Source organism: Trachemys scripta, chromosome 2 (assembly GCF_013100865.1).
Source record: "Trachemys scripta elegans isolate TJP31775 chromosome 2, CAS_Tse_1.0, whole genome shotgun sequence".
NCBI classification, from domain to species: Eukaryota; Metazoa; Chordata; order Testudines; family Emydidae; genus Trachemys; species Trachemys scripta.
The window spans coordinates 121,074,914-121,101,587 of NC_048299.1; the positions used below are offsets into that span (position 1 = coordinate 121,074,914).

At 40.8% G+C, this 26,674-nt stretch overlaps 1 protein-coding gene across 9 annotated transcripts in view; it reads left to right on the forward strand.

Moving 5' to 3' along the window:
- Positions 1-26,674, forward strand: part of ICE1 (interactor of little elongation complex ELL subunit 1) — a 76,981-nt gene that overhangs the window by 30,831 nt on the left and 19,476 nt on the right. The window contains exons 8-18 of one of the 9 annotated variants that reach the window (XR_004644586.1): positions 785-867; positions 1,187-1,226; positions 1,319-1,378; positions 6,066-6,155; positions 6,269-6,328; positions 7,781-8,154; positions 9,061-14,103; positions 14,716-14,884; positions 17,722-17,882; positions 23,710-23,832; positions 24,272-24,481. Coding sequence is in view for 4 of the 9 variants with exons in the window: in XM_034761498.1 (XP_034617389.1) it covers positions 785-867; positions 1,187-1,226; positions 1,319-1,378; positions 6,066-6,155; positions 6,269-6,328; positions 7,781-8,154; positions 9,061-14,103; positions 14,716-14,884; positions 17,722-17,882; positions 23,710-23,832; positions 24,272-24,361 (6,293 nt within the window). In the remaining 5 variants the exon portion in view is untranslated. Of the gene's footprint in view, positions 1-784; positions 868-1,186; positions 1,227-1,318; positions 1,379-6,065; positions 6,156-6,268; positions 6,329-7,780; positions 8,155-9,060; positions 14,104-14,715; positions 14,885-17,721; positions 17,883-23,709; positions 25,157-26,674 lie in introns of those variants that run through there. The other 8 variants (XM_034761498.1, XR_004644589.1, XR_004644587.1 and 5 more) reach the window with 8 other exon arrangements.

Below are 26,674 nucleotides of genomic sequence, written 5' to 3' on the forward strand. Positions count from 1 at the left end.
CCCGGCCCGGCACTGCGCCCCTGGACCCCGGCCCGGCACTGCGCCCCTGGACCCCGGCCCGGCACCGCGCGCCCGGCCCGGCTCCCGGCCCGGCACCATGCCCCCGGCCCCGCGACCCCGGCCTGGCCCCGCACTGGCCCCGGCCAAAGAGGCCCCGGCCGAGCCCTCCCGATTTTCCCGGACATGCCTGGCTTTTGGGGATTTCCCCCCGGACGGGGATTTGAGCCCCCAAAAGCCGGACAAGTCCGGGAAAATCCGGACGTATGGTAACCCTAGTACCAGTGCTGAAACTGGATCATATTCAGCCTTAGTGCAAGTGAGCATGGCTCCCACTGAAGTCAAAGGGGCTTGCATTTTATGTACTAGGACTGAATTTGACCAGATTCCTATGCAACATTAACACATTTTTATTTTTATTTTAACTTCTAATTCCCTAGCCCCTTCATTAAATAGGATAAATAGGGCATGTGAAAAATATCACCCAGCTTGGACCTGCCTTTCCTATTTGGGAAGTATGGGGCTGTATTTAAGTTCATGAGTGGTGGTTCATATTGTGATGCTTTGGTGTTGTCTTATTGTAACTTTAAATATACATCTAATCCTGGTAAAATACTTCAGAAGAAATCACACATACATTGATGGATCCCAGATAAACTTTCAAAGGTTAACAAATCAGAAATGCAGAAATGTAAGTGTGGATTCGTCACTTATATTTGCTGGTTTCAGGTACTTTGACTTGTGCATTAGTAGTCTCATGCCTGTGGTTCTTTTTCCTTAAATAAAGAGGCTGCAGCAAAGCATATGCAAGACTTCAGACAGTTGAAGACTGAAAAGAAAGTTCTTGAAAAGGAGCTAAAGAAGGCACAGGTAGTAATTGGCAACTTTGTGGGGGAAAAAAAATCTTTCTGTTGTATTTCTAAAAGAAAGTAGATACAATAACTGAATTTCATGAATATTTCAGCTTGAGGTATTCAACTATTTAATACTATAGTAAGGTCTTGAATTAGCTTGGTGATATTGAGTTACAACACTTAGTATTTTAGTTGCTGTTTCAGAACCTACACAGCATTTATAAAGTTAGTGCACTCTAAATAAATATTGACCAAAGCTCATTGGTCTTTTCAGTGTAAATACTGTAAAATATATATGTATTGCATAGCAATTTAACATAATTAATGTTAAACAGGAAAAACATGATGACTTTCCCAAAGAGAAATGCAAAAAGGGTGAGTATCCAGTTTTTGTTTGCTTTCAGATTTATAGTTGTATTCAAATTGTTACTTTCTGTATATCATTAAACTGTATTCATTCTTTTCAGTGTTAAAACATGCAGAGACACAGAGTGCAAGAGAAGATCCAGTAGCAAACATAGACAAAGGTACACTTCTGTTAGACTTTCTTCTGTGCAGTACAGATGGTTTGAAACATACTGTAATTCTGCAGAAATATATTTTGCTGTCTTGGCAGCAGTATTTTTAGCAGTGCAGATGGTTGGAAATGGATTTATAATGAATATATATTATAAGAGCAGAATTAGTTGGTATTCGGAATGAAAATCAATATACCTTTATGAGGGAATATACGCCACTAAAGTTGATATGCAATTCATTTCCATTGTTTCATGCTGAGGAGGCTCTAAAGACTTACTTATTTTAAATTGTCACTTTTAAAACAATTTTTCACTTTTCATATGCAACCACCAGTTAACAGTTACCCAAAATCCAGCCTGAAAACAAATCGACAGACTAAGATAATTTCATTCTATTTTCCAGTGTCCTCAATTCAGATAATGAAGAGGCAAGTAAAGCAAATGATACAAAATATGAATTAAATCTTTGGTGTTCTTTGTCAAACTGACAGGCTATACCTTCCCCAAGGAGGCAAAAATCCAGGGAGAATGGCCTAAAAGAAGGGATATGAAAAATTTCTTCATAATGAATCACTTCTGCCTTGTACCTTGCATAAAGCTAACACATCTGCTGAATATTCAGTAGACCGTTCTGCTCTTTACCTCTCTAATTCCAAATGGAAATTGCTGAGCAAGCAAAGCAAACAGTGTCCTGACCGTAACCTTCTTCCAGAATGCATTTTAATTTTAATTGCTGAGGAGGGATTCCTCACTTTAAGTGAGGGTTACCTAACTCGTACTTTTGCAGCTCTCATATGCACTCTCACCCATGTGCTCTTTTTGAACACCAATTGTTTCATTTTTAAAAACTACTTACAAAATTTTGATGAACACAAAAACGGGGGAAAAGGAAACACTTTCCTTTTTTTCTGACCAGTTCTATTCCTTGTTTTAGAGCAGGGGTCTCAAACACATGCGGCCTGTGGAGCTCTTCCCTGCAGCCTGTGGAGCTCCCCACGCCCCCCCCCCCCCGTTACTTCCTGTCGCTGCCAAACTCCCCTCACCCCCGCCCCCCCCGAGTTATTTTTTGTGCCTGTTAAGCTCCCCGTACGCTGCTCCCCAATGTTTGGGGCACCTGCCACACACCCCCTCCCCCCCCGCCCCCGAGTGTCTCCTGGCACCCACTTGCTGCCTCCTCACTGCCCTGGAGCCTGCAGCACATGGTGACTCTGGAGCCTTGAATCCGCTCTGGTCTGCAGGCTGCTGGCTTCCGGCAGGTCCTAGTGTCCCTCTTCACTAGGGCCAGGGCAGGCTGCCCTTCCCCTGCCCTTCTGCCCTAGTCCTGAGCCTCTCTCTTCAGTGAGGTGCTGCCACCCTGGAGTCGCTCTAGGTAAGCGGCGCCAGGCCGGAGCCCACACCCCAACCCCCTGTCCGGAGCCCCCTGCCACACCGTGCACCTCTTACCTCTCCTGTACCCCAACTCCCTGCACCCAACCCCCTGCCGCACCCTGCACCCCGACCCCCTGCTGCACCCCTCCACCCCGCACCCCAATTCCATGCCCTGAGCCCCCTGCTGCACACCTCCTGCACCTCAACTCCCTACCCTGAGCCCCCATCACACCCTGCACCCCTCCTGCACCGCCTGGGGGCAGGGAAGAGGTGGGGCATGGGCAGGGCTTCATGGAAGGGGTGGAGTGGGGGTGGGACTGGGGGCAGCAAGTGGTGGATGTCAGTGATGCGGCCCTCGGGCCAATGCACTAATCCTCATGCGGCCCTCGTGGTCATTTGAGTTTGAGACCCCTGTTTTAGAGCATTTGTATATGACTTTAAGTGCAAAAAAAGTTTTAATTTTTTTTTTTTTTTTTTGCAAAATAAGTCCGACATTTGTTACTTATTGCTTGTTTGGTTTTGAAAACCCTAGTCAATTTGCATTTCACGTCATCCTTCTGTTTCTAATTTGGTGTGTTAAATTCAGTTTCAGGAAGTGGGAGGGCTTTGCTATTAATGAGAAGTTTGTTTGGAAAATAGCTGCTAAGTAGTTATCTCCGAATCAGAGAACCCATAAATGACAGGTGGTGGTGGAAAATACCTATTGTACATAATATGCCTATTTATGTGATAGAGGTCATGGTGAAGTGTGACATCACAGCAATTTTCATAACTGCAACAAAGCTACATGGTGGTAATCTGACACAAACTATCAAAAGCAAACATGTTCCAGCTAGTCTAAAATGTATTATGATGTCTTGAGTTGTATTCTTCTCTACCAGTGACACTGATACAGGACACACTTAGGGTGCATGGAAAAAGGGATGGAAAATATTATACTGTTATTACATAAAACAGTGGTACACCCTCATCTGGGATACTTAGTTCAGTTCTGGTCACTGTATCTAATAAAGGATATAGCAGAAATAGAAGGATTCAACAACAGTGATAGAAATGCTTAGACATGGAAAACATCCATATAAAGAGAGGGAAGATAGGGACAAATTATTTTATAATAGAGATCAAACTGAACGGATGTCATATAAATATACTCTTGTTATCATGAGCTCATGAATAAGGCTACATTTTAGTCATGGGTATTTTTAGAAAAAGTCATGGACAGGTCACAGGCAGTAAACAAAAATTCATGGCCTGTGGCCTGTCCATGACTTGTAATACATACCCTTGACTAAATCTTGTGAGGGGAGACCTTGAGCGCTAGCAGGCAGAGGCGGTGCACAGAGCTGCCTGGCCACACCTCCACCTAGGAGCTGAGGGAGGAGGATATCGTCGCTTATGGGGAGCCCCCTGAGGTAAGCATGACCCTGAGCCCCCTCCCACACCCAAACTCCTGCTGCTGCTGTGGGAGAGGGGTGCGGTGGCCCGAGACTGCCCCAGCAGTGGCTGTTGCAGCTGGCCCAGGAGCTGTCTGAGCTGTTCGAGCGGCCCCTGGGCCAGCTGCACCAGCCGCTGCAGAAGTCATGGAGATCCTGGAAAGTCACGGAATCCATGACCTACATGACAAACTTGCAGCCTTAGTCTTGAATGGCACAGAGAAGTGGAGCAGATGCTCCTATTTACTGTTTCACATTATTCAAGGGGAAGGGGATAATCAGCGAAATTGAAAGGGAGCAAATTAAAAACTGATAAAATGGAATTTTTTTTCATGACATACAGTTGCCAAAGAAGCTCATCACAAGAAATCATTTGGTATGTCTGCCCAGTGGGAAATGTGAATCCCGTGTGGGTGGACAGATTTGCATTAGCTACACTAGCTTGCATGCTAAAAATAGAAATATGAACATTGCAGCAGACTTGGGAGTTAGTCAGGTTTGGACTTGGGTGGCTAGCCTGAACTGCTGCCCTTGTTGAAATGTCCACACTACTGTCTTTAGTGTGCTAGCATGAGTGTCTCTGCCTGTGCTGGCGGATCACCTCCCAGCCTCAGTGTTGCTATAGCCATTGAGACCAAGAGTTTATAAAGATACCAAAAATGGCTGGATATTTTTATATATATAAATATAGTATGTATAACAAGTATCCAAAATTTCATTGGTAATGAGAAAAAAAAGAAAAAAGTCGTAAGAGACAAACCCTTGTACTTTAGGCCATAAACCAACCTGTGAAAGAGTTATGAAGAAACTTGCTCTATTAGCAGGCTTTTATAATTTCACACTTCAGAGATTCTTGCACTTTCCCTAAAGCAACTGCTACTGACCGACAGAATTAGATAGACCATTGGTCTGATCCTGTGCACCTTTACGTATGTTCATAAGATTGTTAGCATTCTCCATTTTTTGCTTTTCTTTTTAGTGCTGCTATAATTGTATTTTCATTATTTAACCATTTCAATTCACACCCCTTTGAAAGTTAACACTCAGAATATCAATCTACCTGCATTTACTTAATTTCACGTGCTTTGGTAGTGCCTTTTAAATAAGTTCTTTGTCTTGATATTACAACAGGAAATGGCAGGTAGGTAATTTTGAATTTACTAAAAACCTCCATTAATTTTAACTTGATTGAATCTGCTCCCAAATTTCTTGTTTCATTTCTATCTTTTCTGAATTTATTGAGATCTGTAGGAGGAGAGAAAGTCATGGCTGGCACAGTGCATGGGGAGCTGCAGGCCAGGGGCTTAGAGACAAGAGAGCCCTGCACCTGCATGCCTTAAAAGCTCAGTATGGAGAGCATTTTTCTTAGAGTCTCAAGGACTCTCTATGGGGAGGAGCAAACAATGGACTGGGGCTTGTGCTTCTCATGAACCACAGCCTCTCTACCCCCTGCAAATCCTACATGCAGCAATGTATAGCTTTGATTCCTCTATACCATCCTTGTACTAAATGTTGAGCCACTGACAGAGTGAGGACTACCTGCTGCATGATTCAGGTCTGATCTGCTGCTTAGGATATTGGGCCTTGATTGTAGCTAAGCAAATGTACACGAAAACTTAAAATTATTGCATTTTCTCCAAGTTCCTACCCATGAGAAGCACCTGCCTGAAAGACAGTTAACTCCTGGATTGGGTATCTGGGATATATTTCCCCAGATAAAATGGTTGCTTTATCTTTTTTTTTTTTTTTTTTTATACTTGTAATTAATATATAATGCTAGATTTTAGTATTCTCTATTTTACTGTATTCATATGTGTATGCTTACTTAGAACAAAAGTGATATGACAAATTCACAAACTTAAGCTATTTAATTGTAAAGTATTTATTTTTAACAGGAAAAATAAAGCTGCTATTGGAGGAGCTCTGGATGTGTATTGACAGCACAACAGGAAAAACACAGAACCAGGAACATGATTATATCTTGGGTGAGATGGAGCACAAAGTGTCTTGGAATGCTGTTGAAAGTATTTTTTTTTTTTTTTTTCTTTTTTCTTTCTCATTGAGAACAAATTGTACTAATGGCTATTTTTTTTCTCAGCAGCTTCTGTTCAGGGTCACTCAAGGATGCCAGTAAAAACAAGCAAGTTATTTACAGAAGGTATGTTGCAATAGTGGGCTGTAGTCCACGAAAGCTTATGCTCTAATAAATTTGTTAGTCTCTAAGGTGCCACAAGTACTCCTGTTCTTCTTTTTGCGGATACAGACTAACACGGCTGTTACTCTGAAACCTAGGTTTTTAATGTATTTGCTATAAAAATAAATGCACTAATTCAGGCTAAACACTATTCTGTTATCTCTGAACATTACAAATTAGCTATTCTAAAAATCTTATGTTGTCTTAAACACCTTACCTGCTGAATATTAACACAAATATCGGTGTGGTTAAAATATCTAGAAAAACCAATTGATTCAATGACCGGATACTACAGGGTAGCAGGCAGACATTGCTGAGCTCTTTCTCAATGCCATGGGTAGTAAGAGAGAACTGAGAGGTGGTCATGCTTGCTCCACCTCGCATGTCCTGGGATGGGAAAACATGAGAGCATGCAGGTTTGCACTGCTGTTCAAAATATTCTGATCTCATGCGCAAGATGTTGCACTACAAGTGGGATCTATGTGTACAAAACATCGCTAAGAACCACAGATACTGTGAGTTTTATGTAACTTTTTCTGTACAGTGTCTGGCACAATGGTGTCTTGATCCTTGGAGTCCTTAAGCACTTATATTATGAAATAATAAACTATAACATCACAACATTGCTTTGTGTGTCAGTTAAGATTGGGCCTATGCTTAACACAGCATGGAGTCTAAAAAGCAAGAATGAAAAGTTAAGGCAACCAGCAGTTCTCTACCCAGAGAGATATTTCACCAACTGCCATACACCAGAGAGAATGCACTGTAATTTTGCCCCAGTAGGGATGCCAGCCTTCTATCACCCTCTTCCCTAAATTACACTGTCACCACCACCACCAACAGTTCAAACTCCCATCCCTTCTGCACACTTTTCTCTGAAACTACACACACTTAGGTGTGAGAGGATTTGCTGGAAGGCTGGAGTCTGTGCTGACACATCTGTTTGCAGAGTCTCGGGCCTATGTCAGTAAAGACACTATACTACACATTGTTCTAATATAAAAGAATGACCATTACGACATGCTACGTGTGTATCTATGGTTATAGAAATATATGTGAAATACTACATCATGTAGTTCTAGTGCATATATGCAAATGGACAGAGTTAAGGTTGTTCAAGTAATCTTGATTTTTTTGGCCTTTCCTGACTCGAGTCCTTAACTGTACATCTTTAATATTCCCAATATCTTTTTGACATGGTAATGTATAATTATATTTGAGAATATATGAAGGTCTGCATTTTAATCATAGTCCATGAATAATCTTTTTGAAAATGAAACTCCTTGATGCTTCTTACAGCTGTCTTTGAAAATATTTAGAAAATCATGACCAAAGTATGTTGAATCACAAAATACTATTAACTTGATAAAACAGAACGAAAAATACAAGAAACTGTTATATTTTTGTCTTTTGTAGAAGTTGCACAAACCCACCGAAAATTCAGGAAATCTGATGTCAAAACGCTTCACCCTCATTGTTCACCAGAAACCATTGAAAATCAAAGTTCCTTAACAGCTTTGCAGATAAAAGTAGACAAGGAGCCTCCTGGAGGTGATCAATTTGAGAGTAAGACCACTGAAGAAGGTCTGCAGGACTGTAATGGTGACAGTGCTTTTTATGAGGACAAAACTATAGAGGTGGTTGTACAGACAGACTTAACAGACAGTAGCTCAGAGACCTCTGATCAGGAACAAGAACAGCTTGGTGGAAACTTGCTTGATATATTGAACTGGGCAAGGCCTCTCCCCCCTCTTCTATCTCCTGTATGTTTTTCACCACTGGCTACACAGGTGAGTTATAGTAAGACTGAATTGGCAATAGCTCAGCTTCTCTAGTACTGCAAAAATAATTAAAGGGATTTGATAGGCTTGTCTAAAATATCGGTGGTGTTTGCATGTTTTCAAACACTTTACAGGGACTTTGTCACAATGTTTAGATCCAAATTTTAAGTTCATTTTTGCTGAGTTTTTTAAAATACACTGTATTTTGTGGAGAGAGAGAGAGACACACACACACACATAATCTCCTGTAATGCACTAAGCGTGCATGACTAAAATGATGGCATGACCATCAATAAATATACTGTACAATATACATTACAATCAGAATATAAGTACTGACTCAAAAGTCACCTCCACACTCATTAAAGTCCCCTGCATCCAGTATGTCTCATGCACTTGGAAAGTTTTTAGTTTGTTATAACTGCTTCATTAGGCTCTGTTGCCTGTTTACAGAAATCTGAATTTGAGAGAGAAACTCTGAAACTTGAGAGCCTAAAGATGTACTTGTGTTGATTTTAAGAACCTAACTTGAGGCACCAAGCATTGAAAAGTTGGCTCACAGAAACTTAAGCCTCCTTGTTTTACTTCTGCCTGCTGTAGTCCTTTTCCCCTTCCTTTTTGTGGAATTCATTATTCCATAGTTTTCACCAGTTGGTATCTTAGAGCAAAGGTAGACACCAGAAACTGAATTGTTCTTTTGCCTTAAAGGTGTTCCCTCTAGGCCATTATTAGAGAACATTGATAGAGAGACTTGTAATTCTGCTGTCCAAGCTGTACCTGTTTAAGTGGTTACATTTCATAAGTTCCCAATGCTTGCCAATACATTCACTTAAAAAAATATAATAGCCATAGAATTATACTGAATTTGAAAAACTGCAGTTTGAAAAACTGTCCTTTTGTATCTTTTAATTAAAGGATACTTTGTTTGGAGAATCCACTGATTCCAGTGATGAAGAAATTGATCATAATGCTCACATTGTGGAAAGTATTTTAGAAGAAGGCAAAGCAGAGTCACAGAGTAACACTAGCTTTATCAGTATGAAAGAAAGCAATGAAGATGAGAAATCACATGAACCTCATGATAGAGAAATCTCAACTAAATTGAGAGAGAATGAAGAGATGCCAATTTATATAGACACTTTCACAGCAAAATTAAGATACATTAAGGAGCAAGATGATGAAGCAAAACGAACTGAGATGACTGTTTCAAGTATGAACACACTTGCCAATGAAGAACATTTGGAAGAGGATTCTGATAATATAGGACCTACAGAGACAGACCTAACACTGAAGGTAGCAACACCTAAACTGGAAGCTATCAATGAGAAGGAAGTTCACACTGACGAGATACAAATTAAAGATAAACCCTCTTCAGCTGTGTCATCTAACTTCCAATACTTGCAAGAAAAATCTAATGAACTAATACAAACAGAGAAGACTATAGTTATAAATGTAAATACTACAGCCAATTCCGAACATATGAAAGAAAGGTATAGTGAATTAATGGAAGCAAAGGAAGCTGAATTACCAGGAAAAGTAGAAACACCAAAACCAGCATCCACTCTCAGAGGGGATGTTCGCTTGCAAACTGGGGAACCCATCTTTGGAACTGAAAGTGTGTTGGTAACCCCTGAGAATTTTGAGGATGAGCCTAGTGAAGCGATGGGGAATGAAGAAATGGAAAATGAATCCAGCGACATACAAACAAAATCTAATGTAATAAATACAACACCCAGCATAGAAGAGCACATTGTAACCACAGAGGAGAGAATAATGGCTACAATAACCACAAAAGGATTCTGTGTAGAGACAAGTAATGAACCAAATCATAATGAAGAGGCAGATGTGAGATTTAGTTTCAGAAATTCTAAATCCTTTTCTGGAGCAGAGCATGATAATGAATTGATGTGTCAGTGTAATGGTGAGAGAACACTTCTGCAAACTGAAATAGACACTGAAGCTAAAGATATCTCCACTAAATCACAATGTGCTGAAGAAAAAATCAGCAATGAAGAGATACTGGATAAACAGTTTGAGCATATAAAACAACATGAAGTAAATGAAGAGGCTGGATTGGAAAACAATAATGCTTTTAGACGTGACTCATTTATACTTGCCACTGAAAGAAGCAGAGATTCATTATATATGGATGGGGAAAACCACATTGCAGAGGTATGCAGAACTGTTTGCTCAATGTCTGCTGGAGATGGGGAACAGCTCAGAACTGGAGAGCAGTGTGTTGAGGTCAATATAACTCAGCCTGAACAAAATATTTTCAATGGTAGTTCAGTAAACAAGGAAGATTTTCTAGAAACATATAAATTTTCTAAATCGCTCCATGTTATGGAAGTTGGAGAACTACAAGTTACAGAGGAGGAAAGGTGTCTACAAGCTAAACTAGACCATGAACAAAAAGATGCTAATAACCTATTGCAAAAGAAACCAGATTTTGAAACTACGGTTATGTCACAAAACCCAGCATCTGGTATAAATGGAGAAAATGATCCACTAGAACCTGAGCAAATAGTTCGAACTAATCACGTATTACTTGCACCAGAGTGTGTCACAGAAAGAGCTAGTGAAGTGAGGCAGGCCAAAAATACATACATTGCATCGGAACAGAGGTCTTCCAAATTTCAAAATTTTATAAAAGTATTTCAACCTCAGGAGATTGAAATGGAAATGGAACACTCGGAACTTAGGGAGAGAAGCAGTGTGCCATTAGAAACTGAGAAAATAGATACTGTTAAGTCTGTCGTAAAAGAAAGTGAACACTCTTCTTGGGCACAGTTTGTGAAACCTCTCGATTCATGTTCAGTAACTGAAAATTCTCAGTGTGAGGAAATAAAAGAAAAATTAAATGACAAACCGTGTGAGAGCATGTTGATTCAGAACTGTAACAGTTCACCTGGTTTGGAAGAGAATGGTGTGGAGGAAGTAGAGACGAGAAACCAGATTTCAGATGTCTCCGATCAGGTTGTCTCTGAAAAAAATTCTATTGGAAAACCAGCTTTACCCATAGAAGATGTCTTGCAGACTGGAAGTATAGATACTAAAAAAATAAACTCACCTGTCACAGCGACAATTGGTTTGGAGAGCACAGCAGTGTTCGTTGATTTCACTGCTTTCAACTTTCAGGTGTGTGGTGAACCTTTCAAACAGAATTGCCAAGCGTTTGACACTAACAGTGAAGAAGAGTCTGTTACAGCACTTAGTACTGCTTCATCCCTAACTAGAAGAAATGAAAAATATAATGATCATGTTATCCAAAGTATGCCTAATTATTCTGTAGGAAATTTGGTGAAGGGCAAGACCATACAGAATGATAAAGAAAAGATCAAGCCACTTGATTGTCCCAGTAATAAATATGACAATAAAAATAGAGCAGAAATTGAAAATGAAAAGGAGCAGCCAAATGCCATAGAACCACAAAAAACATTGATAAATATACAAATCTTTGGTACAAGTTCTGTTGACAGTGGTAAACATGTGGAAAAGGAAGCTAGTCTAGTTTTTGAAGAAGCAGAATGTGAAACATGTAGCTCGAAGGAAATTAGCACAGCTCTTTCTGTAATAAAAGAAACTTCACCTCAGAGAGTAGAGCCTCTTTGCTCTTCTGAAGGTCAGGTCAGACCTATAGAATATAGGCTTGATGAAACAATGAAGAACAATGACCAAGAATTGAACATTATTAAGATATCTGGAGAGACAAATGGGAATACATCTTCTAAAAGTACTTCTGATGTTCCAAAGGAGACAGATGACTCTGAAGAGGAAGACTTTCCTTTTAGAAAGGTCAAGTATACAAAAGAGCATGAACGTTTTTTAGTGTCCAATGAGAAACTGAGAACTTTCTGGACTTATACAGTGGATGTGCCAGAAATTAACACAGCTGTTGATGAAAATGACAAAATGTGTGAACGCTCTCCTTCAGTGTACTCAGATGCACTAACAGATATGGCTATGCCTTGTATAACTCACCACTATCCAAGTATTGTAAAGGAGCAGTCATGTTTAACAGAAAAGGTTTATCCTAAAGGCAAACTTTTCTCAGCACATGGAATTGTATTCCATAATAATGAAAATAATGAGAGAGCTTCTGAATATAGAGAAAATTCCAAAACAAGTGGGTCAGCATCTGACAATGAGACTAGCTTGATAAGATTAGAAGAATCGTCTACATCTGCTGAGGTATCAGAAAAGATCCCCACAAAACAAACTACTTCAGAAATTAATTTATCGTACCATATGTTAGCCAAGTGCTCAGAAACCTACAAACATGTTATAAAAAATAGTAAATTAGACACAAGTCTGTCTGGCAATTTCTTACAAATAAATGGTAATGAAAAACTTGCATCAAATATGGAACAAAGTGTGTCATGTGATGCTGGCATAGAAGGGTCTAAAGCACATACAGTGTTTTGTGAAGAATTAAACGATAAACAAAAAGAAACTTGTGTTGCTTTTGCCTCAGCAGATATCAACACAAATATTGTTCAAGAAGGCTGTCAGTCTTGTTTCGATGACAGTTACAGTGATGTTTTTCCTAATGAGACACATTTTCAAAGAAAAGGTAGAAAGCTTTTGACAGAATTCTATCAGCATCCAACCGTGTCTGATGAAATATCTGACCCTAGACCAGTCAATGAAACCTCTAAATCACAAAAAGCAATATTTGAAAACACACACATTGTGGATTCAGAGTCCTCTCTAGATCTTATATCCAAAACCAACAGTAGATCCAGGTGGAAAGTCCAGGAACCATCAGATGTCTTAAATGTTTCAGCCAAGACATCAATCCAAGCAGACCAGGGCAGACTAACACAGAGATTACCTCAAGGTAAAGGAAAAACAAAAACTCTGCAGGTCCAACTAACCCAGCCGGTTCTAGCCAATGCTGATACTTCTACACCAACCAAACGTTCACCTGAGACCATCAATAAAATTAGACAAGAGATAGGTCCACCTTTACCTCCCCTGCTCCCACCTCTGATAACTACCCCTCCAAGAACTGTTCGTCCTGTTTCTCCGATAATGTCTTCATCTAGCCGGTCCTCTCTGCCATCTCCTCTTGATGGTCTTATTTCCCCTCTAAGAGTAACTCCAGTTCCTCCACTAATGTCTCCTTTGTCAGATGCTCCAAAGTACAAATCTCCCCCTATATTTTCCACTCCATCTCCCTCAGAGACAACAGTTGGTCGCAGAATCTTGTCCTCACCTTTGCAATTTTGTGCTGCCACACCAAAGCATGCACTTCCTGTGCCAGGAAGACTTCCTTCATCTGCAGCTGGTAGTTCTGCTTTAGATGTTCCTCAGGAAAACTCTGTGAAAATCTTGGACACTATGTATCCAGAGCTATCACCAAGAGCAAGAACACTCAACATTCTCAAAGGTAACATTCAGCCCAACAGGCGTGCCCCTTCAGAATACAAGAATGTACCAGGGCCAGTGAGTCAGTTCAGTGGGTTCAAAGCAATTTCTTCTACATCCACTGCTTTTGTTAAAACAGGGAGTAATTCAGAATCTCACAGTAATAAAGATCAAAAAGATTCAGGGAGTCAGAGTCATGTTGGAAAAAGGATATTGTCAGCCTCTATGCCGAGAAGTGCAAAGAGGCTGAGGCTAGACAGTGAACTGCCACAATTGGAGACTAAGGAAGATGTTGCAATCAAAGCTATAGGAGACTTAAATATTGAAGTACTGAGTGCTGCAGGTAAAACTGTCTCACTCAACAATTGTGAAATTAGGCAATTAGCAGCAAACTGCAATTCAGAATTGCCTTCACCAGTAGAGAATATTATTGAACCTGTGACTTTGGCACTGAAGAAAATTGCTGAATCCTGTTTTGACCTGTTACCTGTTATTCGGAGTCATGTGTACGTGGGAAATATTTTGAAGGTCCCGGTAATGAGAGATGAAGAGAAAGAAGTTGTCTATGAATTTGGTATCGCAAACAAGGTACATAGCATAATTCTGAATTTCATATTTTAATAATCCCCATTGTCCAACTAGAATACAAATGTGTAATAAATTAAACTAAATTAGCAGACAGGCCAATTGTAATACAGATATTTATACTGTTAAAATGGTCATAGCAAAAGGCTGCAAACTTTTGAACGTATTGCCTGGTTTTGGTTAGTCTAAAGTAGCCCAAAATTTGCCTACCCGATTTTCATTGTTCATCTAGGTGTTTCTCCACTTTATGTGCCAGTCCTATTTAATAGGATGTTACTATAAATCTGTGCTATCTCATAACTTGAACATTTTTATTTTCATTTTATTTAAAGAAGGACAATGAAAAGTCACACTGTTCCTTCTGGTTTGCCTCTAGTTTATTATACTTTTCTGGCCTCACCTTGGTTACTTTTATTTTTATCTTTTTAAATTTGTTGCAAGTTTCACCATGCGCATTTTTAGTACAATTACCAAGAGCATGGTATTTCTTTCAGGGACCATGTCACAACTATTTACTCAGCAAATACTCAGAATAATACTTTAATCTTTTGAAGGTCTGTCAACTGTACTGTGGATAATGAATGTTAATAAAAATGCTTTTGTGTGTTGTTACAGCATTTAGCAGAGCCACTGCTGCATGCTATTCTCAATAAACTGAAGACTCAGAAGATGTCTTTGAATCACAATTTCACTCAGGCTCTATGTAGAGTATACATAGGAATCTGTCGGCAGCTGGGAGATTTGGAAAGAGCCCGCCTCTTCTGCTACAGCTTACTTAAGGAAGGTATGGTGTGGCATAGCCATTTTGTGTTTGTATGTTTTTTCTTTCTAGATTGTGTTTTCATCACATGCTTCATCTTAAACTTCAATGAAAGCTGTTTAAGCAAACAATCCCAAAACACATTATAGTTCTAAGAACTTGAAGGTGAATATCAAATATTAAAATTGTCTTAATTGATTTTCAACTGTCTGTATGGATTTTCAGTGTACAAGTTTAGAGAAATGCAAAGAATAAACAGAGTGCAAATAGCAACACATTAAATTATTTTATTTAAATCTAAAAAAAAATCATAGCAAAAGGTTTGTTTGCAACATATGACTGCTTAACATTTTGTTTTAAACACTGTTAGAATCCCTGCCCTGCTTGGTACATTTATCTCATGGGAATCTCAGAGAGTCCCCTTGGGGGGTTCTAATCTTGTTCTCTTGGGAGTACCAGGATTTTCTTACCCTGTAGTCTGCTTTTGCATTGGCCTTCCTCCTGCAATTTTGTCTGATTCTCAAGAAACTTTGCTAACTTTCACTCTTATCTTGAGAACAAACATAGCACTTGTTGCAGGTGGTGATGAGCTATTTCAGTAGAGTTCACTGGTGAATCAGAATTATCATGAAGATAATTTCTTCATGTTCACCAGTATCTGCTCCCTTCCATCCATGTGTGCATGTATTTCTTTCCCTCTGTCCATGGCTATGGAGCTCGTAGTTAAAATTCTTCATATATATAGTTTAGCAGCATTTATATTCATCATATATAACATCTTTAACATATGAAGAAATCCTTCACTAACAGGATACAATACACACTAACAGACAAGGTCACATTCACCATACTGTATTGATACCAACTTCTTCTTTGGGTGATTGTCCACATAGAGTCTGCTCAATGAGTATGCACATCTTGCATGCAAGATTGGACACTTTTAGCCATCAGAGTTAGTCACTGGTATGCCAGATTAGGGAGGTATCCCCAGTATCAACCTCGCCTCCACTGGCTGTAAAATGAAAATTTATTCCTTTTGCTGGGTGTAGTAGGGACTCATCTACCACCTGTCCACCTTTCCCTCCATGGGTAACACAGTGGGAGTCAGGAAAGGAGTCTAGAGAGGATCCCATGAGAGGTAGTAAAAAAAGACTTGGCCCTCGTAAGGAGTACCCCTCCTGACACCCTCCCCCCACCATGTGTCTCCAACCTCAGTTTTTCTACGTTTAGCAGCCATGGCCCTATTGGACATCCGGGGTGTATAGCCATACTCCAGAAAGCCTGCATCATCCTCTGTCTCTTCGGCTAGTTCATCCTCCCCTGAAGAGACAAATTAAATCACCTCCGATAAACTAGCCTTGGATACTGGAGAGGCAAGAAAAGGATAGTGAAGAAGAGCATCAGCTATGATCCCTGCTGCTATCTTCTCATTCTTCCCAGATGAGGCAGTGAATCTTTCTATAGCTGTCTTGGTGGATGAATTCAAGGTGTTGAAGGAGCTCATGAAACACATGGTGGAGACCTTGGATATACCGTTGGAGAGGTAGCTCAAGAGAAATAACAAACTCTTGGACATCGTTCATGCTTCTACCCTAGAGGGGTCACCATGCCCATAAATGAGGAACTACTTACTGCGTCTACAATGGCTGCTTCAAAATGAGTTGACAGGAGGCATCAGGTCCCTGTAAGGGATTTGAATATATTTACGCCCATCTGGGACCAGGTTCACTTATAGTAGCAGCTAATCAGGAGAGATCCAAACTTAAATCTACTCAGAAAGAAGGACCCAAAAGAAATTGGACCTCTTGAGTTTTAAGGTGTACTTGCCAGCTAGCCTCCGGATGAGGGTGATTAATTACCAGTCCTGCTCTCCAAATATGACTATTATTATTTCAATTTGTAGACAGACTCACAAAGGAACAAGACAACACTTAGGATGTGAGACTTAAGGAACTCAACTAAAGGCAGAGAAAGTTGAGAAGTGACATGGTTACTGGGTATAGGTACTTATAAATGGAAAAATATCTGATAGTGCAGGAAGGGGGTTCAACCTTGCTGACAAAGGTATAACAAGATTCAGTGGTTGGAAGTTGAACCTTGAAATAAGATACAGTTTTGCAGCCGTAAGAGTAATTAACAATTGCCAGATGCTAGTGGTGGGACTCACCTTCACTTAGTCTTTAAAATTATGTTGGATATCATTCTAAAGGATCAAAGTTAATCCAGTTTGTGGAAGAAATTCTGTGGCCTGTGTGTGCGGGGGTCAAAATGGATGGCTGTGTTGTTGACCACTTCAGTAACACAAGAATTGGGTCATGCAATGGAATTAATAGGCAGCCAGTTTAAAACAAACCTAAGGAGTATTTCTTCACACAGTTCAGAGTCAACCTGTGGAATTCCTTGGCAGGGGATTTTGTGAAAGCCCAGAGGTATTACTAGGTTCAAAAATGAAACCCCACACCAAAGGGGAAACAGTGCAACTAACTAGACTGTGTCAACTGCACAAAATAAACTGAAATATCTTTGTCAAATCTCATAATCTTGGGTTTGACTTTAATATGCCAAAAATCATTAATTTGAATTTTACTACCAGTTCCTACAATTCCTATTTAAAAGGTGAATGATTTTGAAGATACTGTGTATATGCCAAGACTGTATACCAATCTTCTGAAAATTATTTTAGTAAAGTAACTTAAAAATTTGTTTTAAATGTGCTAATGCATCTTGTGCACCTATTTTACACACTGGAAAAATTAGGAAAAATACCTGTAAGGAGTTAGCCTTTGCAATCTGAGCAGTAGATTTTAAAAAGGGTATTCAGAGTTTCTTTTTTGATTTATCCTTTCTCTTTTCTCTCCTAGACTTCCCAGAATCTGCCAAATTAACTTTGTTTATCACAAATGTGTGGGATGATATATTCTCCTTCCAAGGCGTGATTAACAAAGCTATGCAGTTAGTTGTCAGGAAACGTGCACGAGGAGAGGTGCTGAGCTGTCTGTGTCATTATCTCAGTTGGGAAAAGGTAACTTGCACTTTTACTGTTTGGGTAGGTCCCTTATGCCTGCACTGATTCCTATGAAAGATCAAAGTCTTGCAGACTAAAGGCAAAGAAGGCACACTGTACAAGTCCCCCACATAAACTGTTAAATTTCACAACTAATGCTGCAGCTTTTTATAGCTTTTTACTACTGTCAAGTCTCATTTTGTTAAAACCTTGATGGTTTATCTTTACACATGTATCCTTTTTCTTACTAAACCTTTTCTTTTTTTAAACTGTGCCTGCAAGTTTATTAGCTTGTCCCTGACTTTCCTGTTTTAACTCAGATTTTATAAAGCCTTGCCCCCCCCCCCCTTCCAATTTTAGCTGTCACCCATAGCTTTCCTCTCTGCTCCATTCTGAAACTCATCACCCCTTCCATACCTTCCCCACCTTATCTCTATAGAAATAAAGGCCATTGTTGCTCCCCCTACATGAGATTATTTTTCTGGGATGACTTGCAAAACCACAGGTGAATTATGTTACTAACAAATAATATAGCCATCTCACTCAAGCTGATAAAACCTTTGTAACACACCAACACTTATATGCATACAGTATGTTTCATATCTAATGTAACAGGCTATAGAATACCTCTTTAGTGCATAACAGTATTACACTTCAGTAACTACATTCCATTTGATGTGGTAAAATGAGTTGCCTCCATTATAAACTTCTAAATCTGTCTACATCTTCATAAAGGACTTGTCTCTAGACAAGTTGTACCACTTTATACTATTATATTTAATGGTGTAACCTTCCTGTTGTGGATAGTTATATATTGGTATAAAAGTGTATTATACCAGTACAACAATTCCTGTATGTGAAAGGGAATAAGCTACATTGGTATAAGACACTTTGGTACAGTATAACTGTGTCCAACATTAGAGATTCTACCAGTATAACCATTTCAGTTAAAAAAAAAAAAGACATAGGCCTGAGCCACACACAGTTGTATAAGAAAACAGTAGTATGATAATATACTTCTGTAGCAAAATGTGTAATTACTGATTCTTTGGGGGTATTTCTAGTTTTCTTTGGTGTCATTGCAGTGACTAGTTCAGCAGCTTTCACACCATTTCTCATTTATTTTCTGCAAATCCCTATGAGCTGGAAGTTTTGGCTGGTAGTGCATATTTCTCTGGGACGGATTCTTCCAATAGTGCAAAATATTAAATGGTTTGAATAAAAAGAAGTGCTACTTCTAAAGTAAGAGATGAGTGATTCTTGAAGAGTTGGAGCACCTCTAGGTTGCTTCAGAGCACATTTCTGAAGTGGTTGTTTTGTTTGTTGTGCAGGGTCCTTCAGATTTCTTAAATTTACAGCATAATTTACAAGTCAGATGAATAGTGTAAATTTACACATAATTAAAACATTTGTTTGAGTAACATGCCCAGAAGCTAAGACTAAACTGAGCAACAAATTTTATTTATAAATCGTGCACATCCTAGCTGCTTCCTGAGTTGTGGGTCACTCAGTTTTATAAATGTTGATGCAGATTAACTCTGAATAGGATAAGATGTGTAATCATTGCATGCTAGTAGAGTTTTCTTAACTTGTGGAGGGAAGGGGAAGAATTTAAAAACAAACTGAAATGTTTTGGGTATTTAACAGTTAAAAATTGCTATTGCTTCAGTTTGCTTTACTCTGAAAATTTTGGTAAATGACAAAATAACTTAACATGAATGTTCTAAAGAGCTGGACCCATACCACTGCAGCATCAGTACATGCTGTATTGGAAACATTGGGGTGCTACCAGAGCATCTGTAGTAGTGTAGGGCAGGAAGAAAACCAGGCTGGATTCCTCCCATAGCCCCTCAGACCCAGTACATGAATATGTTAGCAACCTCTCCCATCTGCCCATGGGGCAACAAAATAGGGCAGGAGGGAGAACTGATCTGGAGAGCCAGTGTGTGATACTGGTGACTTATTCCCATTCTGAGATAAGTGTACTCATGCTGCCTGCTAGTCTCATTCATTCCATGTCTCAAGTTTATGCCGTGCTGGAGGATTAGGGTTCAAGCCTGCTGCTGATGCATGATGGGGCAGTAGTTACAATTGTATAATAGAAATGTTTATCTTTTTCCTTTTAAAAAATCCCAACAAATCTTAGAAAATTACATACAAAAAAAATCTCTCTTTAAAATATAGATTGCAGGTCAAGTACTCAAGAGTTTAAAAATGCCAGATTTACAGTTGCCTGTGCAACTTTAATTTTGTCCCCTTGTGTGTTTGCATTATGATGCAGTCTTCAATTACATGATCACATATTTGTTTTTTCCAATAGAATCCCTTTCTCACTCAGTGCACTGGGTGGACGCAGAAGGGGGCAGAATTAAGGTTGTAAGGCAATCTTAAAATTGGTGCTTCTACTTGAGGGCCTCTGAATTGCCACTCATGGGATTTAACACCTCTGTCATTGAGCTTCTGAACTGCCTTGAAAAGCAGTATCTGTTGGGTGAGGAGAGATCTTGCATGAAGGTGACATCAGTGACGTGCCCTATATAAGGGAGTGCACCCTCCACCCCATCAGCTTTTTCCTTTGTCACTGCCACAAATGGAACAAAACTCATTCTGTTGTGTCCTCAGGTCAAGATCCTAGCTTTGTACATTATATTGTAAATAGTGTAATGTAGTTTAATTAGTTGTAGTATAAATAGTCATAACCTGCTGTTGGGTCTGGGCCCCTTACTGAGATCGTGTTGGATCTTGAACCCCTGAAAGTCTACAAGGGGTACACCTCTTGCCCAACAATCATAACAGAATCTGAGACCCACATCCAGTCCCTTCTGTATGGATGAGGCCCACTCTGCTACCCAATGCACATCGTGCTCTGCCTTCATTCTCGGGACCAGAAGGGGGAGAGATGTTGTGGGTCCAGCTTTATCTCTTGCCTGTCATTGCCTAGAGCCTGATACTCTAATGGCCTGTTGGTAGTACTGAATTAGCCCGGCTTGTGTGCCAAAATCCTCTTGTAGGATTCAAGAGAGATCCCTCTGCTATGGATTCAACAGCATCTTCTGCTAAGGTCTTGAGACCGCAATCTCCTTGGCCTTTTACAGGGAGTGGATCCCTCAGATTGCACCATTGGCACAGGAAAGTGTAAAGGGCATCAGAGCTTCTCTGAACAATCAGTGCAGACCACACAGTGTTTGCTAAGGCCATTAGGTCTGATGTCCTCATTGACCTATGTCACATTGTTTGCTCATCTGAACATGAGATCTTTGCAGCTGTAGGTGGCAGAACACTGCACACTAAATATGCACTGATTTCAGAGGAGACAGACCATCCTTCTTCAAGTGCTCCAGCAGTTTTGTTGATGGTAGAACAGGGACAACATTCTCCAGGAGGTATCCTTTACTCTGCCCCGTCCCTTTTAATCATAATGATCACTGATGTGTCTATTCTGGACTGGGGTGCACATTGTTCCTAGAATCCAAGGCCAGAAGGGACCTCACTGATCATCTAGTCTGACCTCCTGTATAACACAGACCATAGAACTTCTCCAAAACAATTCGTACTGTATATCTTTTAGAAAGATATCCAATCTTGATTTAAAAATTATCAGTGATGGAGAATTCACTATGACCCTTTGTAAGTTGTTCCAGTGATTTAATTCTGTGACGGTTAAAAATGTACACCTTCTTTCCAGTCTGAATTTGTCTAGCCTCAACTTTCAGCCATTGCATCATGTTATACCTTTCTCTGTTAGATTGAAGAGCCTATTATTAAATATTTGTTCTCTGTGTAGGTACTTATAGTCAGTGATCAAGTCACTTCTTAACCTTCTCCAAACCTCTTCCAGTTTATCAACATTCTTCTTGAATTGTGGATACCAGAACTGGACACAGTATTCCAGTATCAGAGGGGTAGCCGTGTTAGTCTGAATCTGTAAAAAGCAACAGAGGGTCCTGTGGCACCTTTGAGACTAACAGAAGTATTGGGAGCATTACTTCTGTTAGTCTCAAAGGTGCCACAGGACCCTCTGTTGCTTTTTACAGATTCAGACTAACACGGCTACCCCTCTGATACTGGAATACTGTGTCCAGTTCTGGTATCCACAATTCAAGAAGAATGTTGATAAACTGGAAGAGGTTTGGAGAAGGTTAAGAAGTGACTTGATCACTGACTATAAGTACCTACACAGAGAACAAATATTTAATAATAGGCTCTTCAATCTAACAGAGAAAGGTATAACATGATGCAATGGCTGAAAGTTGAGGCTAGACAAATTCAGACTGGAAAGAAGGTGTACATTTTTAACCGTCACAGAATTAAATCACTGGAACAACTTACAAAGGGTCATAGTGAATTCTCCATCACTGATAATTTTTAAATCAAGATTGGATATCTTTNGTGTCATCTGCAAACTTTATTGGTGATGATTTTGTGGTTTCTTCCAGGTCATTAATAAAAATGTTAAATAGCATAGGACCAAGAATTTATTCCTGTGGGTCCCAACTGCAAACACATCTATTTGTAAATGAGAAATCATTATTCGTTATATTTTAAGATCTATCAGTTAGCCAGTTTTTAATCCATGTTAATTTCAAATCTTTTTAGTGTTTTAATCAAAATGTTGTGCAGTATCAAGTCAGATGCCTTATAGAAGTCAAGTATATTACATCAACACTATTAGCTTTTATCAACCAGATTTGTAATCTCATTAAAAAAATTAACCTGATGTCTTTTTTTTTTTTTTTAACGGCATCTGTTTTCTATAAATCCATGTTGATTGGCATTAATTATATTACCTTTCTTTAATTCTTTATTATGCAAGTCCTGTATCAGCCACTCTAATATCTTGCCCAGGGTTGATGTCAGACTGATAGGCCTATAAATTACCTGGGTCGTCACATTTATCATTAGCTGCAGTCCTAGAGTACCTTCTACACCTTAAGTCTCAGGGCTTAGGTATAGCTTTCTTAAAAGTCCACATGGGAGCAGTATCTGCTTATCGTAATTACACGTAGCGTAGTTGTAGCCATGTCGGTCCCAGGGTATTAGAGAGACAGGGTGGGTGAGGTAATATATTTTATTGGACCAACTTCTGTTGGTGTGAGATACAAGCTTTTGAGCCACACAAACTCTTTAGGTGTAGAAAAGATATGCTGAGTGTCTAAATGCAAGATGGAACAGATCATTTAGCATAACTAGGTAGCACATATTCTAAGGGACCATTCAAGGTAGAGCAGCCCATTAACACCTGCAGTCTTAGGACAAAAAGAGGGGGATAGTGGGTTACAGATTATGGCTTATTACAACTAATCCAGTGTCTGTTCAGTCATGATTTTTAGTGTCTAGCAGAGGTATGAATTTTATTTCCCAGGCTTGTCTTTTGAAAGTGTTTGTGCAAGTTTCCTTTGAGGATGGGGACAAGGACTGGTAGGTCAGACATAGATTTTAGACACGTATACACCCTTCGGGGACTAATGCACCCCCCCCTCCCCGACCCCCTCAAGTATTTGCAGTGACACCAAACAATCTTTTCAAAATAGAGTAGGGTTTATTAGTCAGCTGGAACACAGCATTCAAAATTCTTATGTTAACATAGAGATATAAAGTTTAAAGCATAGTCCATTCTGGTCAAGCCAGAGCAGATCACCAGCCAAGTATAGTAGATTCTATCTCAGGCTCTCTCTTTGACTCACTTGTTTGTCCTAGGAGAGAGCAGTCCGCTTCCTCTAGAAGCCCACACTTTATCCCCTGCTGGTCACATCTCAGTCCTCTGTTCTTAAGCTGGGGTCTCTGCTCAGCATCTGTGATGTGTGGTGGGAGGAAAACCTCCTTCTTCTGTGCTGTTATTTCCTAGGTGTCGATGTTCTGGCCACTGGGACTTTTCGTTGTCTCCTTTGGATTCTGCATTGATCTGTTACTTTCAGCAGGTTTCAGCCAATTCCTTAATGACCCTAATCACTGCAACCCAGACAGCAAGGTAACTCATATCCTGTGCTGCCCCTAAGAGAAGACTTAGTCCTGGGGGATGGAGGAGGGTTAAGTACTAATTATAGAGGGAAACTGAGGTGCACATAGAATTCATTAAAAATTGCAGAAAATTCCACTTTCACACCTGGTAAAGGTGTACTCCCTCTCCTCTCCCCAGTTAGTGAGCTCTCGCCTTCAAGGACCTAAAGCTTGCACTGATTAAGTTGATGGGCCCTGATTAAGTTGATGGGCCCTACTTATAAGTATCTGGCACAAGCCTTTTGAGCGCTTTTCAATCAAAATGGCCATCTGCTAGGAGGGTGCATGAGCTTTGGCCACTCCACTTCATATTGTAGTACACAAGTATAAAGTCACCATGATGCCCCATCCTAGCTTTGTGTCTAAAGTGGTCTCAGATTCCCACCTCTCTCCTTCATGTTCTTCCGCAGACCCCATTCCCAGCCCGGGGTAACTCTTCTCCATATTCTAGATGTAAAAAAGATGCTTTGTTTTTACCTGGAAAATACCAAGCACTTTAGAAATTCCTATACATTATGTGTAGCATATGGGGAGATGAAGGATGGTTCACCGGTTATGGCACTAGCTTGGGACCTGTGAGATCTGGGTTCAAGTACCAAAGACTTACTGTGTGAACTTGGGTAAGTCACTTAACCTCTCTGTGGTTCCATGCCCCATCTGTAAAATTGGGATAATAGTACTTCGTTACCACACAGGAACACTGTTACATCTTTGCTAGGAAACCAGTGTCCCCTAGTTTAAAGAATGACTCCACTAGAGCCACCACTCCATTAGTGGCATGCCTCTGGCAGGTTCCCCTAATGGAGATATATATAATGCAGCAACTTGAAGTTTAGTGTACACATTCACCAATCAGTACTCTTTGGATTTAACTTTGTGCTCTGATCCCTGGTTGGGGAAAACCGTCCATATTTAGCTAAGAATTCCTTGCCCACCACTGTCCTGGTAGGACACCACTTGCTAATTTCCCTGAATTCAGAGCCTCTCAATCATGAAAGAGAGGTTACTTATCAGTATCTGTTCTTCGAGTGCTTGCTCAAGTCGATTCCATTCTGGGTATGTGTGCGCCCATGTGAACAGTTGTCGGAGATTTTTGCCTTAGCAGTGGATATAGGCTGTGGATATAGGGTTGGCTGTGGTGCCCCCTTGAGTTCTGCGCTCATACGCTGGTATATTAGGCGCTGCAAACACTGCACCCTCTCACCACCAATGTTATATATGCCATCATATGCCAGCAATGTCCCTCTGCTATGTACATTGGCCAAACTGGACAGTCACTACGCAAGAGGATAAATGGACACAAGTCAGATACCAGGAATGGCAATATACAAAAACCTGTAGGAGAACACTTCAACCTCCCTGGCCACACAATAGCAGATGTAAAGGTAGCCATCTTACAGCAAAAAAACTTCAGGACCAGACTCCAAAGAGAAACTGCTGAGCTCCAGTTCATTTGCAAATTTGACACCATCAGATCAGGATTAAACAAAGACTGTGAATGGCTATCCAACTACAGAAGCTGTTTCCCCTCTCTTGGTGTTCACACCTCAACTGCTAGCAGAGCACCTCACCCTCCCTGATTGAACTAACCTCGTAATCTCCACACTGATTTATACCTGCCTCTGGAGATTTCCATTACTTGCATCTGAAGAAGTGAGGTTCTTACCCACGAAAGCTTATGCTCCCAGTACTTCTGTTAGTCTCAAAGGTGCCACAGGACCCTCTGTTGCTCTTTACAGATTCAGACTAACACGGCTACCCCTCTGATACTTGCACCCTCTCAGTTTCTTCTTGCCACCCATGATAATTGGTCGGAGCGTCTCGTCCGTCTTGTCTTGCATCGCAAGAGCATTACGGGTTCTTACAGTGCATTGTTCTGTCTCCTTTGTTTTTAGTTGTTAGGTACTTAATGGTCTAACTAAGTTAAGTGTTGGAGTAGTTTAGTAGTTAGAGTCTTGGCTGGGGATTCGCCTCGGAGCAGGGCTATAAGCCATGCTCATTGTGCAGCCATTTGAGTCTCATTAGCGACCCCCACGGTAATTGTTTAAAGTGTTTGGGGGAGTCCCACAGAAAGGACAAGTGCAGGATCTGCAAAAACTTTCACCCTCAAACTCAAAAGGAGCGGGATATTCGCTTGAGGGCCCTCCTTGAGGAGGCTGCGCTTCATCCTATCTCTGAGCCCTCTTGATCGGAGTCCACGCCTGGCACTTCGGCATCAGCGTGCAGGGCACCACTGGCACCAGAATCTGCCTGGCACATAAGAAGCAGTCAAAGTCGATGGAGCCGCTGGCACTACAGAAAAAGGGGGCTTCGGGAAAAGGACCTGTGTTAGGCTATGTGCCTGCCACGCAGCTACTTGGGGTAATGCTGCAGTCGGACCCCCTAGCTCAGCCAGGGACCCACCTCCGACTTAGGGAGCGGCAGGGGGTCTCAGCCCCTCGTAGAGCCATCTGTGCCCAAAGTGGGCCCGGCAGCCAAAGAGCAAGTAGACCAGCAGGCACCACAAACGCCAAGCCAGGCGTCAGGCCCTGCTAAGACCCCGGCATCTTCAGGCAAGCTGGTTATGGGACCCCCTTCTAAAGCAGTCTTGGTCCCCGGTCAGAAGCCCCAGGTCCCTGACGCCAAGGTCTCCACCTATGAGACACAGGACATCTGAGCCATGATGCCGATCCCCGTACCCACAGTACCATCGGGCCTCCAGAGATTGTCATGGTGCAGATCACCATCGCTTGGGCAGTCTCCCAGGCGACTATCTTCCCCCCCCCGCCCCCCCGGTGCAGGATTGTTCCCGGTCATGGCACCGGTCTCGTGTT